The sequence below is a fragment of the Ochotona princeps genome, chromosome 7 (genome assembly GCF_030435755.1).
Source record: "Ochotona princeps isolate mOchPri1 chromosome 7, mOchPri1.hap1, whole genome shotgun sequence".
In the NCBI taxonomy this organism is placed as follows: domain Eukaryota; kingdom Metazoa; phylum Chordata; class Mammalia; order Lagomorpha; family Ochotonidae; genus Ochotona; species Ochotona princeps.
In genome coordinates, this window is record NC_080838.1 from 9,157,576 (window position 1) to 9,173,921 (window position 16,346).

General features: G+C 36.1%; 1 protein-coding gene across 3 annotated transcripts in view; it reads left to right on the forward strand.

The window, feature by feature from the left end:
- Positions 1 to 16,346, forward strand: part of IQCM (IQ motif containing M) — a 420,838-nt gene that overhangs the window by 254,004 nt on the left and 150,488 nt on the right. For all 3 annotated transcript variants that reach the window (XR_009245823.1, XM_058666784.1, XM_058666785.1), the window contains exons 10-11: positions 4,995 to 5,139; positions 11,084 to 11,218. Coding sequence is in view for 2 of the 3 variants with exons in the window: in XM_058666784.1 (XP_058522767.1) it covers positions 4,995 to 5,139; positions 11,084 to 11,218 (280 nt within the window). In the remaining variant the exon portion in view is untranslated. The remainder of the gene's footprint in view (positions 1 to 4,994; positions 5,140 to 11,083; positions 11,219 to 16,346) is intronic.

Genomic DNA, 16,346 nt, shown 5'->3' on the forward strand with positions numbered 1-16,346 from the left:
GGAGCTGCTGGGATTAGAACCGGCGCCCATATGGGATCCTGGTGCATTCAAGGCGAGGACTTTTAGCCACTAGGCTACGCCGCCAGACCCAGTAGTTCTTGTACAAATATTATCCAATCAATTGTAATCCTGTGCGTGCTGTCCTTCTGGAGTCACAGTGTCCTTCTACAGACCATATCCATGCTTTCCCTGGATCATCAACAGGGAACCGTATCAGAAATGGGCAGCCAGGTGTCAAACTGACACTATGGCATTTTGGAATGTTGGTGTTGCATGCGGCTACTTAAGCTACTATACCAAAATACTGGCCTTAACAATTATCTGGACAATAAGATGTTGGACTCTATGCTTGGTATATGCTTGCAATGAAAGAATCTCAACTGAACTTGAACTGTGGTTATGCAACAAGGTGGAGGAATCCACCATCCGGGGAGGGCTTGAGAAGGGGTGGGGGAATCGCAGTACCTATAAAACTGTGTCACGTAATGCAATGTAATTAATAATGAAAAAAATTCATTTACTTAACTCTCCAATAATTCTGTGTTGCACCTGGTATATTTATGTTATAGATGGAGATATTGAAGGTTAGAGAAATTAAGTCATTTGCCCAAAATCAAGCAGTTTTTATGTGACACAGCTAGAATGCAAACTTATAGTTTTCTAACACTTATTGCACCTATCTGAGCATGCACGCGCCTTATATTCTGATAAGTTCCAACTCGTCTTTCAAGATTTTCCTAATATATTGTAACGATCACATCTGTGATTCTTTAATTATGATCTTATGTTTACATGTATATCATGGATAGTGTAATTTATATGACCTTTGTGGGAATAAATTATGTATTTTCTACAAAAATTCATATCACAATATACTGTCTTATATGATTTGAAATCACTAGTAATCTAATTATACCCACTTGTTATATGTCATTTTTTCTTGTCTTACTGTTTGTATATATTCGGTTTTCTACTTTGACTAAGTAGATTATAAACTCTTTGAGGACATTAATAGGTCATGTTTGCTACCAACTGCAGTGTACTGAACTCATGGTAGGCACTCATGAAATACCTACTGAATAGATTAACTAAATCAGCAAAATGTAATTGTAGATATTTATCATGATACTTTAATTATTCTTAAAGTTATATTTTCAATAAATGATGCATTATCCAACTGTGAAATGTTGTGCTATCAGAGAGAACAGTTGACATTATGAAAGAAAACTGTGAATTTCTGTATGGAAATGGAATTTGAGATGAAAAGAATGGAAAACATTTTTAGAGATTCAAAGAATATAGATAACAGTAATGACTTTTTCTTGGTCATAACATATGTTTTCTGTCATTGGCATTTTTATTCCATCATTGCTATGACATTGTGTATGGTGGATAGTGTTTTTGTTATTAGGGTTGTAATTGTTTTTGCTTATGGTCAAATTTCTAGTGGGACAAGCTTATAATGTAGTAAATAGTGGTTTTAGGACTATGCCTATTTGCTGTTAAGGGAATTCTTGATAGACCTTTTGCTCTAGAAACTATGGAGCAAACATTGGGTAATGGTAGGGTGGTAATCCTTGTACTGGGAGACTCCCTTAGTGATCCTGTTGGGTTCTTGCTGTGGACAGTGCCTTCTGCCATGTCACTGACTCATGTGAGATGCTCTTAGTTTGGATGTATTTGGAAATAAAGAAGCTGCATTTAATTATCTTTCCAGTCACATATTACGAGACCATAGAGATTGCTGTGTTTAATTATTAGAATTATTCCTACCATTCAAAAAAACCTTTTACCTTTAGAAAGAAATTATCTTTGAATAATGTTTGTTGAACAAAAATAATTTGGGTCAGTCTTAAAAAATCTGAGTTTTAAAGTTACCAGGATAGTATCACATGCAGAGGTCAATGGTCTTTGATATTTTGGAGTTCATGTAAACCTTTAAAAATTTAATAATGAATTTCTTTTCACTATCTGATAGGAAACAACATGAAGCCTGTTCATGGTCCCTGTGACACAGTTCTGCATGTAAATGTGTTCACTTCTGTATACACACTCATGTTTTCCTTTTATTCAACATTGTATTCTTTAACCTGTCATTGGTTATTCTATCCTTGGTCCAGTTTCCATCTTGCTGTGTGACCTCAGAGCATATAAATTAGAAATGCAGCGTGCTAATCTACATCTTAGCTGCTTTTACTACACACAACAAGGTTGCTTGACTCAAAGGGTTGCGGTTAGACGGTGTTTGTCAACTAGTATCAGATCCGGGGCGTGAAAAGTCAGGTATTTTGTCAAGTAGACAGGGAGGCTTGGTGGGAGGGATAGCTGGCCTCAGAATATTTATGAGTGGAGGGAATAATTAGGAGAACAGTGGCAGCAGTCGAGGCTGATGGTAGTTATCAAATGAAGAATGTTCTTAAAAACTGTGCCAGGGAGTTTCTATTTCGTACTTCATGTGGTGGGACTGGGTGACTTTGCATCAGTGTCATGTATGTATGCGTAAATTAAAAAAATTATTTATCAATTCTGAATTGGGGGCAAGGAGAACAAAATGGAGAGAGAATAACTGACATGCTTTTCTAATAATTGAGGGCACTGTGCTTGATAACTTAGGGTGAGGACGGAGGAAATGCAAACAAGCCGAACGTGGGCTTTCATCAAATTCAGAGACACAGAGGAGGGAGAAGTCAGGAATGAGTCTCATGTTTTTATCCTGAACAACTTGAATTGATTCAACAATACAGACTTTAGGGACTTCCGCTGACAGTGGGAAAGAAAGGAAAGGAGATTGGTTCCCGTTTCCAACACTTTGTGTTTTGAGTGCGTGGGAGAAACCTTTAGGATATCTTGGAGATAGTTCACTATATGGATCCCAGAATTCAGAAGGGAGATGGTGCTGTAGAGAAATATTTTGGATTTGTCAGTGATTCTTTAAATTTTTTTTTTTTTTTGCTTTCAATCACCTGAGGAAGAACATAAAATCTTCCCTTCCATACCATTTCCCAGTCTGGCAAGGATTCTCATCCTGTTTTTCAGACAGCTCTCCTCCAAGGTGTAAGCCTAGCAACTTGACTTCATCCGGGTCCTACACATTACTGCATGGTCATTATACTACATTATAGAATATAACTCTCACTCTGGTCTTTCCTTATTATAGTAAAAACATTGCATTGTTCTGCATGTCACCTAGAACATATGTTTTTATTGGCATATGGTTCCTTCACTAGGAATTAACCCACTTCCCATCCAGCTCCCTGTTTGTGGCCTCGAAAGCAGTCGAGGACGGCCCAGAGGCTTGGAACCCTGAACCTGTGTGGGAGACCCAAAAAAAGTTCTTGGCTCCTGGTCTCAGATGGGCACAGCACTGGCTGTTGTACCTATTTGGGGAGTAAATCAATGGACGGAAGATCTTCCTCTCTATCTCTCCTCCTCTCTATATATCTGACTTTGCAATAAAAATAAATAAATATTTAAAAATACACATTTAAGTGTACCATTTAAAATTTTGTGGAAAACCACAAAATGAAGCAAAGATGAAGAATAAAATGATAATATATCTTTACATGTTACACAGAAAAAAGAAATAATCATGACAGATATAAATGTCAATGAGGTGGTCACAGAAGGTGGTTAAGAACTCGCATTTACTTTTACCATATTGGTTACTCATTACTATGTCAATTAATTCCATAATGATGTAAATTTTTGCTGATGGTATGTTGGAGCTTTTAATTGATCGGGATGATACTCTGCTGGCTCTGTCTTCAGACCAGAGAGGGTATACCTAAGAGGCCGTTGAACTTGACTGGACAATAAGATGCTGGACTCTATGTTTGGTATACGCTTGCAATGGGGGAATCTCAACTGAACTTGAACTGTGGTTATGCAACAAGGTGGAGGAATCCACCATGGTGGGAGGGTTTGGGGAGGGGTGGGGAGAATCCAAGTACTTATGAAATTGTGTCACATAATAAATGTAATTAATGAATTAAAAATAATAAATAAAAAAAGAACAATCATAAATTTAGTAAATATACTCAGAAAAAATAAAGAACATCATAGAATGGGTAAAAAATTAAATTCATAGTATGTAGTTAATAATGTGGTTTCTGGAGATTCTGTTTTGGCTTCATGACCAATTGTACAACTTATTAACTGTGGAGTCTTGGGAAAGTTCTCTGTAGATTTTCTGCTTCGATTTTTTTTCATTGATAAAATCGCTTTCAGAGTACACCAAAAGATAGCTGATTCAAAGAGAAATCATAAACTGAAATGCTTTTCTCAAAAAATAATTGAAAATAAGTTGTTTTTAATTTTTGAGTCAAGAAAAAGGAAAATTAATCTAAAGTTAACCTGGAAAAGAAAAATGAATTAATAAAGATAGTGAAAGGAACGTATCAGAAAATATGTAAAATAATTGACTCAATCAATAAATGAAATTGTGGAAGATACAGGTGAACTAATGCAGCAAAATGTATTTTTTTGCAAAAGGGAGTTAGTTTCTTTATCTCTGAAGAGTTCTTACAAGTTAGCAAAAAAACCTAAAAATACTAGCATGATGAAAAATATACAATTTTCAAAGGAAAGAAAAAACAAAAATTTGACCCAAGATGACCTGCTTATGTGTCATCCATTACAGAATTATGTCTTAGTACGGTTTTGAATTGTTTTCTGCATGATTTAGCTATCTAATATAGAAATCTGGACTTCAAGCTAGGAAACCTTTATGCTAGTTGCCATCATCATAAAACGGTTATTATGTAGGAAATATGAACAGCTGATGATCTTACAATGAATAATGAAGCTCTCTGAACTTCAACAAGATTATGTAACTGGACAACGTGGATGTTTAGCCAACAGAGAAAATTAGCATTAATAAATTACAGCCATGGTTCAAGAAATTGGGTAAGAAATTGGGTAAAACAGATGGAAGAGACAAAGTCAAATTAAATATAAATGTAAGAGGCCTTACTGTCTGTATTGTCATTTTACAGGCTTTGTATCATGGAACAAACCTGAGAGCAGTTATGAACATGTATCGTGCAATGATCCACCGTATTAGGTATCGACTTGGTCTTTGGAGGACGCGGCAGATTATAAACTTGATAGAGCTAGAGGAATGGATGGATAGGAAGAAATGTAAGTGATACAGCTGTCTGTAGTTTGGCTTTAGGTTTGGAATGAATTTAACCATTGGATGTCTATTGATGATTATGACAGAAAGCAAAGGTAGACCGTGTTTTATATTGCTAAAAATCATTAGTGCTTTAATATGGAATGCTATGTATTTTATTTACATTATCAGGAGCATTTGCTTAAAAGCAACAGAACACTCATTCTAGCTAGCCAAGCAAGTAACTCAAATTTAAAGGGAGACGTATAACTGAATACGTAGCTTTTAGACAGAATATGAAGAGCTGCTCCTGACAACAGATAGGTGGGAAATCACGACAGTGTTTCTTCGCCAAAGGGGGGTATATAAATTCCAAAAGGTAAGGCCTTTTGTTCTCATGCTTTAAGTTCACACTCCAGAGGGGTAGCAGTTGATTGTTTCAACCTGAGCATCTGTGTAGCACTCTTATTTTAATTCTATTTTTAAAAATTATTTTCCACGATACAGTTTCCCTTTCACTTTCCCTTCCTCGTTCCCCGTTCTCTCCCCTGCCACACATACTATTTTCCCACATGTTAGCAACCTTGCTTGAGAGTCACTTGGTGGGTTTCTGTTGGAGGAGGAAGAGTTCCTCAAGTGAAAATTAAATATTGATGAGAGATGGACACGGAACAGACCAAGCAACAGTGTTGCTTCGGTGTTAGTGTTAGGATTTTGTCCTTGAACAAGTTCGTAAGTTTCAGAGATTCTGATTTCTGATTAGTGAATTCAATATTGCTTAGGATTAGATTATTTTCGAGTTAATTTCTTAAAAAAAATTAAAACTGCAAGGAAATATATTGAATTGATATGATCATCTTACTGATTTTAGGTTAAAATACAATTTATGAAGTTTCAGGTAGTTATACAATGTTTATCTGAAACTTAAGAAAGTTTCATGAAAGCAGAGACTGTTCAGCAATGAACATAGTACATTTGATAAATATCTTGTTTATCAGAAGGGCTTAGACATGTTTCTTTAAAAGATGTTTTTCAGTAACTGTATTAAAACATCTATATGTTACAGTTATGTATAAGAAGATATTGACAAATACCTGGAATGCATTGAGTTAGTGTGGTCCCTTTGCTCTAGGTAAAAGTTGAGGGAGGAATGAGTCAAAAAGGGAGACAAGGTAGAGGGAAACACACATTGGTTCTACATGTGTCAGGGGGCCAAGCTAGACAGCTCACCTGGTCCAACAGCTTGATTCTCAGAGGAAAAAATCGAAGGAGAGCAAAGTTTCAGAGGGATGGAGAGACAGGAAAAGAGAAAGAGCGAATTAGAGACAGCTGCAGAGTGAAGCCTTGCCCTGCTCTCCCTCCAAGCTCCCGACTTTTCCCATTTGGAAGCTGCTGGGACACATTTATTAACACAGAGAACCTTAAGAGAGTTCAAGAGAGTCCAATTGAGAGAATTCATACCCATATGCAGATTTTTAAAAAAGATTTATTTATTTTTATTGGAAACACAGATATACAGAGAGGAGGAGAGACAGAGAGGAAGATCTTCCGTCTGATGATTCACTCCCAAAGTGGCTGCAGCAGCCGGTGCTGTGCCGATCCAAACCCAGGAGCCAGGAACTTCATTCCGGGTCTCCCCCGTGGGTGCAGGGTCCCAATCCTCTGGGCTGTCCTTGACTGCTTTCCTAGGCCACAAGCAGGGAGCTGGATGGGAAGCAGAGCTGCCGGGATTAGAACTGGCGACCATATGGGATCCTGGCGCGTTCAAGGCAAGGACCTTAACCATTATGCTGTCATGCGGGCCCTCCATATGCAGATGTTAAGACTTGTGCTCATAGCTCTTTAGGCACTAGAATAAAATTTAGTAACATTTTTAATAAAAATAAATGATGAATCATTAAATAAAAATATGAAACAAAATGAAAAACAATAAAACATTGTTAATAAAATGTTTTTTCATGAACAATGGTTTTACATTCCATTCTCTAATGTGAAAGTACAGATTTTATATTTATCAAGATGTGTATTAGAATCATACAGTTAATGCCCTGAACGTCTTTTCCACCACTATTTTTAAGTTAATGATTTTCAAATTGCATGTCTTTTCAACTATGCTCTCACTGTTTTAATCCATCCTGTCTTCACTCGTAAAATGTTGTCACTGAATTAACTTTTAACACTTTTAACCTCATTTATTTAACTTTCTTTCCATGTTCCATGATTACTCCTTATTTTATAAATTCAGATATTAGACTATTGTAGCATCTAAAAATAAGCTCTTAGTCTTGATTAAGAAAAAAAAAGCAAACCAACCATTGCCCATGGTTTGTTTTCTAGCCGTACCCTCTGGTGGTATTTAGCTGGGAAGAAACTGGAGCAGAAGTTTTGTAGACATCAGGGTAGGAGTCAGGAGGGCCAAGCGGGGCAGATTGGTGCAGGCAGAGCAAACAGTATTCTCAAAGTGCTGGCATTGGAAGAAGCCATGAGACGGATTTTTACTGTCATGAACATTGTAAATGAGAGCCGAGCCAAGTGAGATCGAAGAGGAGGTAGAGCGCTCACATTGTAGGTGGTTGCCTCTCACCTTGTGAGGGGCTGAAGGCAGTGGAGGATTGTGAATAGAAGACAATGTCACGGGTCCGCTGTGATGACCTAGTGGCTAAAGTCCTCGTTTTGAACACACCAGGATCCCATATGAGTGCCAGGTCTAGTCTTGGCAGCTCCACTTCCCATCCAGCTCCCTGCTTGTGGCCTGAGAAAGCAGTCGAGAACAGCCCAACGCTTTGGGACCCTATACTCACATGGGAGACCCAGAACAGGCTTCTGGCTCCTGACTTCGGATTGGCTCAGCAAAAACCGTTGAGACCACTTGGGGAGTGAATCATCGGACGGAAGATCTTCCTCTCTGTCTCTCCTCTGTATATATCTGGCTGTAATAAAAATGAATAAATCTTAAAAAAAAAAAAAATAGATCTTAAAAAAAAAAAAGACAGTGTTACAGCATAGGTTGACCACATCACCACTGACATACAGCGAGGATAAAATAAAAGGGTCCAATTAGGACAGATGGTACTCTTTCCAACATAAGATTTAAACAGAATAGAATTAGTCAAATGAATAATTTAAAGTGCCAGCCAATGTATCAGTTTACATTACAGGTTAAGATAATTGTAGAATTCATAGAATTTGCAAATTCTTATTTGTCTTCATGTTCCAGATGCTATTGGAAAAAGTAAAGGAACACAAAGGCAGTAAGAAAGGAGGGGAGAGAGGGAGGGGAAAAAGAGGGGAGGAAGTACTGTCGTCTTACAATTGTATCCGTGAACCCCTGAGACTATTCTGTTTATATTAATAATTTTTAAAACAGAAATTCTCATTCCTTTCCATGTGCTATTGGTGATACTTGGCAGATGTCTATGTATTTTTGAAAGCATATTTCAATTATCAGAATATTTCATTAGTATTTATAGTGTTAAGTTTTATATGAACTCTAATGATTTAAACCTAGATTATTGATTATGCTAGTATATTGCCAAAGATTTGCTTGGTAGGGCATGATATTAGTTAATGTTATATTAGTTAGTGTTATATTAGTTAGTGCTAATGACACTGATATCTATCAATATTGTCATAATGCCCTAATGTTAATATATGCATCAGGATGCTCTAACATTGTATGATAGAAGGAAAATTCAATCAAGGTATGTACAGCTGATTCTTGAATTACTAGCGGGCATAGAGACACCAACCCATGTACCCCCTAAAACTCTTTGTATAACTTCTGAGGCCACTAAGCTTACCTAATTACCCATAGCCTATGTATGCCAAAAGTGCTACAGATGACTTAATAGTCTATAAACAAGTTTCTTATGCTATACTTATTATATAAAGAGAAAAGTGTGAAAACTGAGAGAGGTAACTTTTCCGGGGATCCCAATTTACTGTAGGGATGAAGTGCTCATATGGAAATGAGAAGCCTCATACGTGATGCTTTTAAGTGGTTACCTAATGCTTGAGCTCTTAGCAATAGTAATAGAAGGTGACTAAAAAGTTATTATGCTACTACAATTTCTCATTTAGTACTACATATCTGTTTATTTTTCTTTCAATTGTAAGTGTAAGCATTCGTGTTGCTAGCATCAACAAACTTAAGCATTTTGTATATTTGCATATTTTATGGTATGAAATACTAAAACAGAATACTATCTGTGTATGTTTTGCGTATTTTTATATATATTCTTAATTTTATTTATTTACTTATTTTTATTCTTATTTTTAAATGTTTCTAGGCTATGATGTTCACGTGGAAGTGTTTTTCAAATTATTGAGAACCTCTCCAAAATAAAAACCACTCACAAGTAGACCCATGCAGTTTAAACTCACACTGTTCAAAGTTAGCTGTATACATTTTTATGGAGAACATTTTGTATTTAACATAAATATAAAAAGTGACATTCTTTGTGTCTTAATGTGAATTTCTCCAGAATCAGAACCCAACACAAGAGTTTAACTGCAACTAAGGTATTTTCAAATTGATCCTAGAAAGTAATGCTGGTGGAAAGAAATGTGAGACAAGGAAGGAATGGAAGTTAAAAAAAGAGTGTGCTATCAGACAGGTTATGACACGGGCAACTGGAACTTCGGAGAACTCAAGCTAACAGAATAGCCAACCAGCTCTCTCCGTTCAGTGATGCAAGGTCACTTCCGTGTAAGTCCTTATACCCTGGACTTCTGAGTGGCTGCGCACGTGGGCGGAGTGAGTTATGTAGCAGAAGGCGCTCATAGGTAGTTCACTCCAAATCCTGGCAATGCAAAATGACACCAGCATGCACAAAAATCGAAGGGACAAGTAGATGTGTATGTGCCAAAAGCAACTGCTCTGGTTAGCTTATTTAAATAGAAGACTCATAGATATACTAAATACATGCTAGATATTTACTTTGTTGCTGCATTCCAGGATCTGGAGTAGCCACTCATAATTAAGTTATCACCAATTATTTCTTGAATTTATCGATTTCTCATTGCCATCTTCTTCAAATGAGCGAATGAATAACTCGAAAATTGAGATCTATTTTGTTGAGTTGCCAGGATGATGCATCCTCTGTTCGAAGCTGTTTATTGGGACGTAATATTTAAGTGCTCATGCTGTGCTAAGGTAATCCCTCTTATCCTCTCAGTATTGACCAACTAGTAGCCTTATGGGATCACCGATCCAACATACTTTAGAATGCAGACTGAAATATTACCCTTGAGGGAGAAAAAAAAGAACCAACAAGTTTATGAAGAATTAGACCCAGCAAAACATGTTTTGATTCTTTTGGCTATTCTTCAAAAGCTAATGTCAAGTATGGGTGAAAGGTGGCTCCCAGTAAGTCATTCTCTGTGGTAGTCTCGAGTCAGGAGTAACAAAGTGCCATTAACTATCAAGTAGGAGTATGTGAATGTACTGATTAAAAAAATAGATATTGCTCTGAGTTAGGTACCAAATGGAAAAACAGAACAATATGGAATCACCAATTCAACTACTGAGTATTTGAATAGAAGCTGCAAATAAATGAGCAAAAATTAGAGTAACTAATGAAAAAATAAACTGACAAAAGAGTGCAGGTGTCAGATCACCATAAATCCCGATGTCAAAGCTATGTCTTCTGATATGCTTAAGCATGGGCAGTTGTCATGAAACCAAACAGAGGATCTCAGTGTTGTGTTAAGGGAATGGAGTTCCAGTTTACTGCTTTGGAACAGGGTGTGTGGGTGCCCATGTGTTGGGGGCAGGGTGGGAAAGCACTTATTTGACTTTTGCCTTCAGGTTGGCATTGCGCTCAGAGAGCACATAGCCTCAAGGACGCACATTGGTAGAAATAATAAACTGGAGTTAAGGAATCCTCAAATTCACATGGAGATTTCAGGAGAATTATCCTTGATATAGTAGAAAGACAATGTTTTCTTTTACCTTTTTTAAATTTCTAGACTATGAAATCATGTTTGCCAAAAGAGAAGATTGGCAAGGGTTAGATAGAAATGAACTCCTGAAGTACTTCAATGACTGCGGCCATTTCCCGACCCAGGCTCAGATTGACGATGTGTGGGACTTGGTCCATAGAAGTGAGTAGTCACTCCGCCTTCTCCTGCTTTCCCTCCATTTCCTTTATACTTCTCTCCTCCTCCTCTTCCCTGTGTTTGAGCTTTTATCCTCAAATTTCCTTGTACATGATCTTAATATTTATCAAGGAGAAGATTTTAATGGTGAGTAATAAGAAGTTAGTGTACACATCTGGGCCATCTGTTCTCTTAAGAAAAACAATGTCTTTAAATTGTTTCTAATATTTAGGAATTTCAAATAAATTTCTACTAAAGTTGATTGTAAAGTTCCTTATGATAAGAATAAGTCAATTTACTTATAAAAAAAGAAATTAATACAGTAAAGTTTTGGTATAGCTGAGTGTGTTTTTAAGCATGAAAATTTAAATATGCTGAAGAGCTGATTTTTGGATGGAATGGGTACTGAAGAACATATATTAAAATGTATAAGCACTGAAATCTATTTTAAAGCAAGCCAGTTTAACATGTAAAATTTGATTTTCTTTCTAAACAGTGAGTAACTAAAGAATTGGTAATGTGTGAGAATATTTATGTATAGATGGACAACATTTTTCTCTTCTCTAAAGACTCATAAAAGAATGGAAATTATTACTATGGGACTGTCAATGAATTTTCCTTCATTACTTAAGTTATCTCATTTTTTAAACATTCAAGTTTATGGCCACCAAATTAATAATGTTTATGCTAAAACTGTGCACTGAGATGGTTATATAATATTTATAAATATGATTTTAGAGTCCATGGGAAATGGCTTTGGAAGCTGATTATGATTTAAGAAATTTTGAAAACCACATGTACTCAAGCCTTGTGTGATTGTTACTATGCTGCAATGAGTCAATGTATCCCCTCTGCATATAGGTAGCCCTTTGTGTGCCTACATGAGTGCTTGTGCAAGAACAGATAGACAACATGGGGTTATTACCTACAGCCACCATGCTGCACATCAGACCTGGGGGTTACTCATCTAATCTGACTGTGTGCCCTGGCTGATGTCTCCCCTTTCACCCAGCACTCTCCCCGTGGAAGCCATTCTGGTACTCTGGATTTTTGAGTTCTGTTTCCCAAGTGCTGCATAAGAGGTCATACAACGCTTATCGTTCTGAATGCGGCTTATTTCACTTAGCATAAAGTCCTCTAGATTCATCTATGTTTTCATAAATGGGAGGGTTCTCTTTCTTTCTTTCTTTCTGTCTGTCTTTCTTTCTGTCTTTCTTTTTTCTTTCGTCCTTTCTTTCTTTCGTCCTTTCGGTTGAATAGTATTTCCTTGTACATCAACACAGCATTTCTTTATCTGTTCCTTTGCTGATAGACACTGATGCTGGTTTTTGTGAAAAGCTTGCAGTAAATGTTGAGGGCATGCAGGTATCTCTTTGAAATGCTGATTCATTTATTCATTCTTTTAATAGATACACACGAGTGTTAATTATGATAGTTCTGCTAATTTATGAAAATACATATTTGGTATTTATTTGAGATACAGAGATTACCTACTGACCGTTTCCATTCTCCAGTCTGGGGCTTAGACCCTCCAAGGAAGGATCCTGCTTGTCAATACAGGTTCTCCTGCGAGAGGTGGCAACACAGTTGTATGAGCTATCCCTGCTGCCCAAGGCTCCACCTTAGTGGCAAGCAGGAGTAGGAAGCCAGAGTTAATCGAATCAAACCCTGCACTCTAGTGTGGGCTGCAGGAATCTTAAGCAGAGGCTTAACTACTGAACCAGACTCCTGCCTCTGACTTTAACTTTACGAGAACTCCCATACTTTGTTCTGTCATGGCTGTACCAATTGATATAGTTACACTACGTTTTTGGTTTTGTTGTTGATTTTTGAGGCCATATTCAAAAGATCATTGCTGAGACAACATAAAGTAGATTTAGATTTAACTTGTACATTTAAGTGTTTATTTGAAGTTAATTTTTGCAAAATATAGAGTGAAATCCCAAGTTCATTCTTCTGTATGTAGGTGGATAGCTTTCCCAACATTGAAGAGACTATATTTTCTACATTGCATATTCTTGTCATATTTATCGCAAATTGTTACCTAATGTGAAACATTTTATTTCAAGATTATTCTGTTCCATTTATCTAGTTCTCATCCGTGGCTGTAACTAGACTGCTTTGTATATTGGAGCTTTGTAGTATTTGAAATGGGCAGTTCAATTTTTCCAGCTGTCCTGCTTAAGGTTGATTTGTCTAGTAAGGATTTTTGTGATTCCATATGAATTTTAGGTTTGGTTTTATTAGATTCCTTTGGAACTTTGATAGGCACTGCATTAATTCTGTAAGTGACTTTCTATGGTAGTTACACTTTAGTAATATTAATTCTGATAAATCATGAAGACTCATATGCCTTTCCATCTTTTTATCAGTGTCTTCCAGTTTCAAATGTTGAGCTGTTGCATCTTGTCAATTAATTTATTCATAATTATTTTATTTTTGTAAAATCTTTGTAAATTGCTTTCTTAATTTCTTTTAATTAACGTGTTGATGTGTAGAAAAACACAACTGATTGCTGTATGAGTTTAGAGATATTTCCTAGTCTAATCAAGAAGAGATAGTACATTTCAGGATTTTTTTTAAATAGGAAAAGAGCATATATACTATTAGAAAAATGTGATTAAATTGAAACCATTATTAGTAAGAATTTACTTTTTTTTTTTTTTTTTAGTCTTCATGCTTTGTTTACCACTGATATATCCATAGAATCTGGAGCAGTTTCATGGACTTTGGTAAATGTTTATACATGTAGAAATACACAAATCACTTTGCATTTCAGTAACCATAAGATGTTTCACTGACTTTTTATAATAGCTCAAAAAATTGCCATCTTTTTTTTTTAAGATTTATTTATTTTTATTGGAAAGTCAGATTTACAAAGAGAAGGAGAGACAGGAAGAAATATTTTCCATTTACTGGTGCACTCCCTCCATTTACTAGTGCACTCCCCAAATGGCCACAACAGCCAGAGCTAAGCTCATCTGAAGCCAGGAGCCCAGAGCTTCTTCCAGGTCTCCCACGTGGGTGCAGTTCCCAAGGTTTTGAGTCATCCTCTACTGCTTTCCCAGACCACAAGCAAGGAGCTGGATGGGAAGTGGAGCTACCGGGATATAAACCAGTGTGCGTATGGGATTCTGGCACGTGCAAGGAGATGATTTTAGCCATTTTACTGGGCCCAATCTTTTCTGATAGAAATTTGGAAAATAAAGTTTCCAAGAGATAGCAATTGTTAGCATCTGATATCCATTTTCTAGTTTTTTAATTGCATATGATATTATTTTTATTAAAATTATTATTTTTGTTTCTTCAAGTATCTGCTTTTTGTTTATCAATGTTCATATATTTTCAACCTCAAATATGTTTTGCAGCACTATTTTTTGACTTAGTAATAATGTCCTGTGGATGCTTTAAATGTATTTACTGTTTTATATTTATTTCTGTTTATATTTAAAAGGAATAAAAGAGTTTTAATATTTAAATGCCACAGGATATAATTAATCAAATATTTCAGAAATTTCTAGAATAGCATCAGTAATTTAAAATGTTTTTACATTTTCAAATTAACAGCTCATAAGGATATGACTGTTTTGGAGTGTATCATGATAGGTTTACACTTAGAACATATTGAAGGCTGTACCTCTTGCTGAGTTCTGTCTTATTTTCATCAGCCATGTATGCAGAGAGCATCTATGTCACTGGACTGTTGTGAGACTTATGTGGAATCATCCATGTAAAATGTGAGGCCCACTATAAATATTCAATCAATATTTGTCTTTGTTATTCATACAGAAGTCTTACACATTTTACCTAGAAAATCTTTAAATATTGAGCCTAATAATGTAATGACTCATTTTATAGAGATTTTTGTAATAAATGTCATCCATTAGCTTGTACAGATAGCATCTATTGTGTGCCGGTGGGAAGGATACGGTCATTTTGTAGAAGAGAGAATAGAGGCTTGGAAAGAGAATTGTCATGTTGACGACGCTGGGACTTTTCACCCTGGACCATGCAAGCAAAGTTAATGCCCTTCATGTTATTACTTGGAGACATTTTACAAATCAGTGTTTTGAAAATTTAATTACGTAAATACAGTTAGGTTGACAGTAAGAACTGTTTATCATTCAAGAAGCAGGTTATAGCCATGAAATATTATGGGTTTTTTTATAAATGCTTATATCTTTCAAAATTATGTTTAGAATCGAAATTTTCAAAGGAAAATTTCAGTCTAATGAAATATTGATTTCATTATAGAGCATATGATTGATAAACTTCATAGCAATAACCACTGGAACATGGCTGTAGCTGTATGTCTAATGCAACTGTTCCATTCTGCTAAGAAACTATTTTTAGTACACAGGTAACTTTCAGCTAAAATGGGAGATTCTAAAATCATGTACAGAAAACAGAAAATTCATGTGAAAAGGATCAAATTAATGAGTTTCTGTCTGATACTGGAATATAATTCCATTTTTAAGAGAACCTAACTTTATGCATTTTAGATCGTCAGTAATCTTCATTCACTGGCTTCTTTGGTTGTGGATGATGGCTCCAGCTGCCCAACTAACGCATCTACGTCTAGTAGAATACCTCACCTAGTGCATGGGGAGTTCATCCAACTGATCAACCTCAGTGCATGACATTAAGTAGATCCAATTCTTAAAACTGAGTGTGTTCGGATATTTGTATCTTCCTTTTTTCCTCCATTCTTTCTTCTTGTCACTATGGTAACCAAAAAATTGTGACTGAGGACATAATTTCGTCTGAAAATCTTCCTCTGGGAGAATGAAGCAACATTGGTTTGAATGTGTTAGCTGTTCTTAAAAGCTACAGAATATGCCAACTTGGAAACCTGAACTTGATATTCATTTAAATTCCACCACTTGAAACTAACAGCAAGCAAATTGTAAATCAGAATGTAAGGAAAGCAAAACATTTGTGATTCTGTATTGTCTGAGTCCATCTTAATAGAATGTGAGGCTTTGTCCACATATTGGTAGAACGTAACAACTTGTTGCAATGCAACTCAACAGTGAATGCAAGTCCATTTTCAGTGTGGAAGCACAGGTAAAAATCTTAGAAAATATGGAAGGGACTTAGATGTTACAAAATTTGAAATACCCATCTGAAGAGA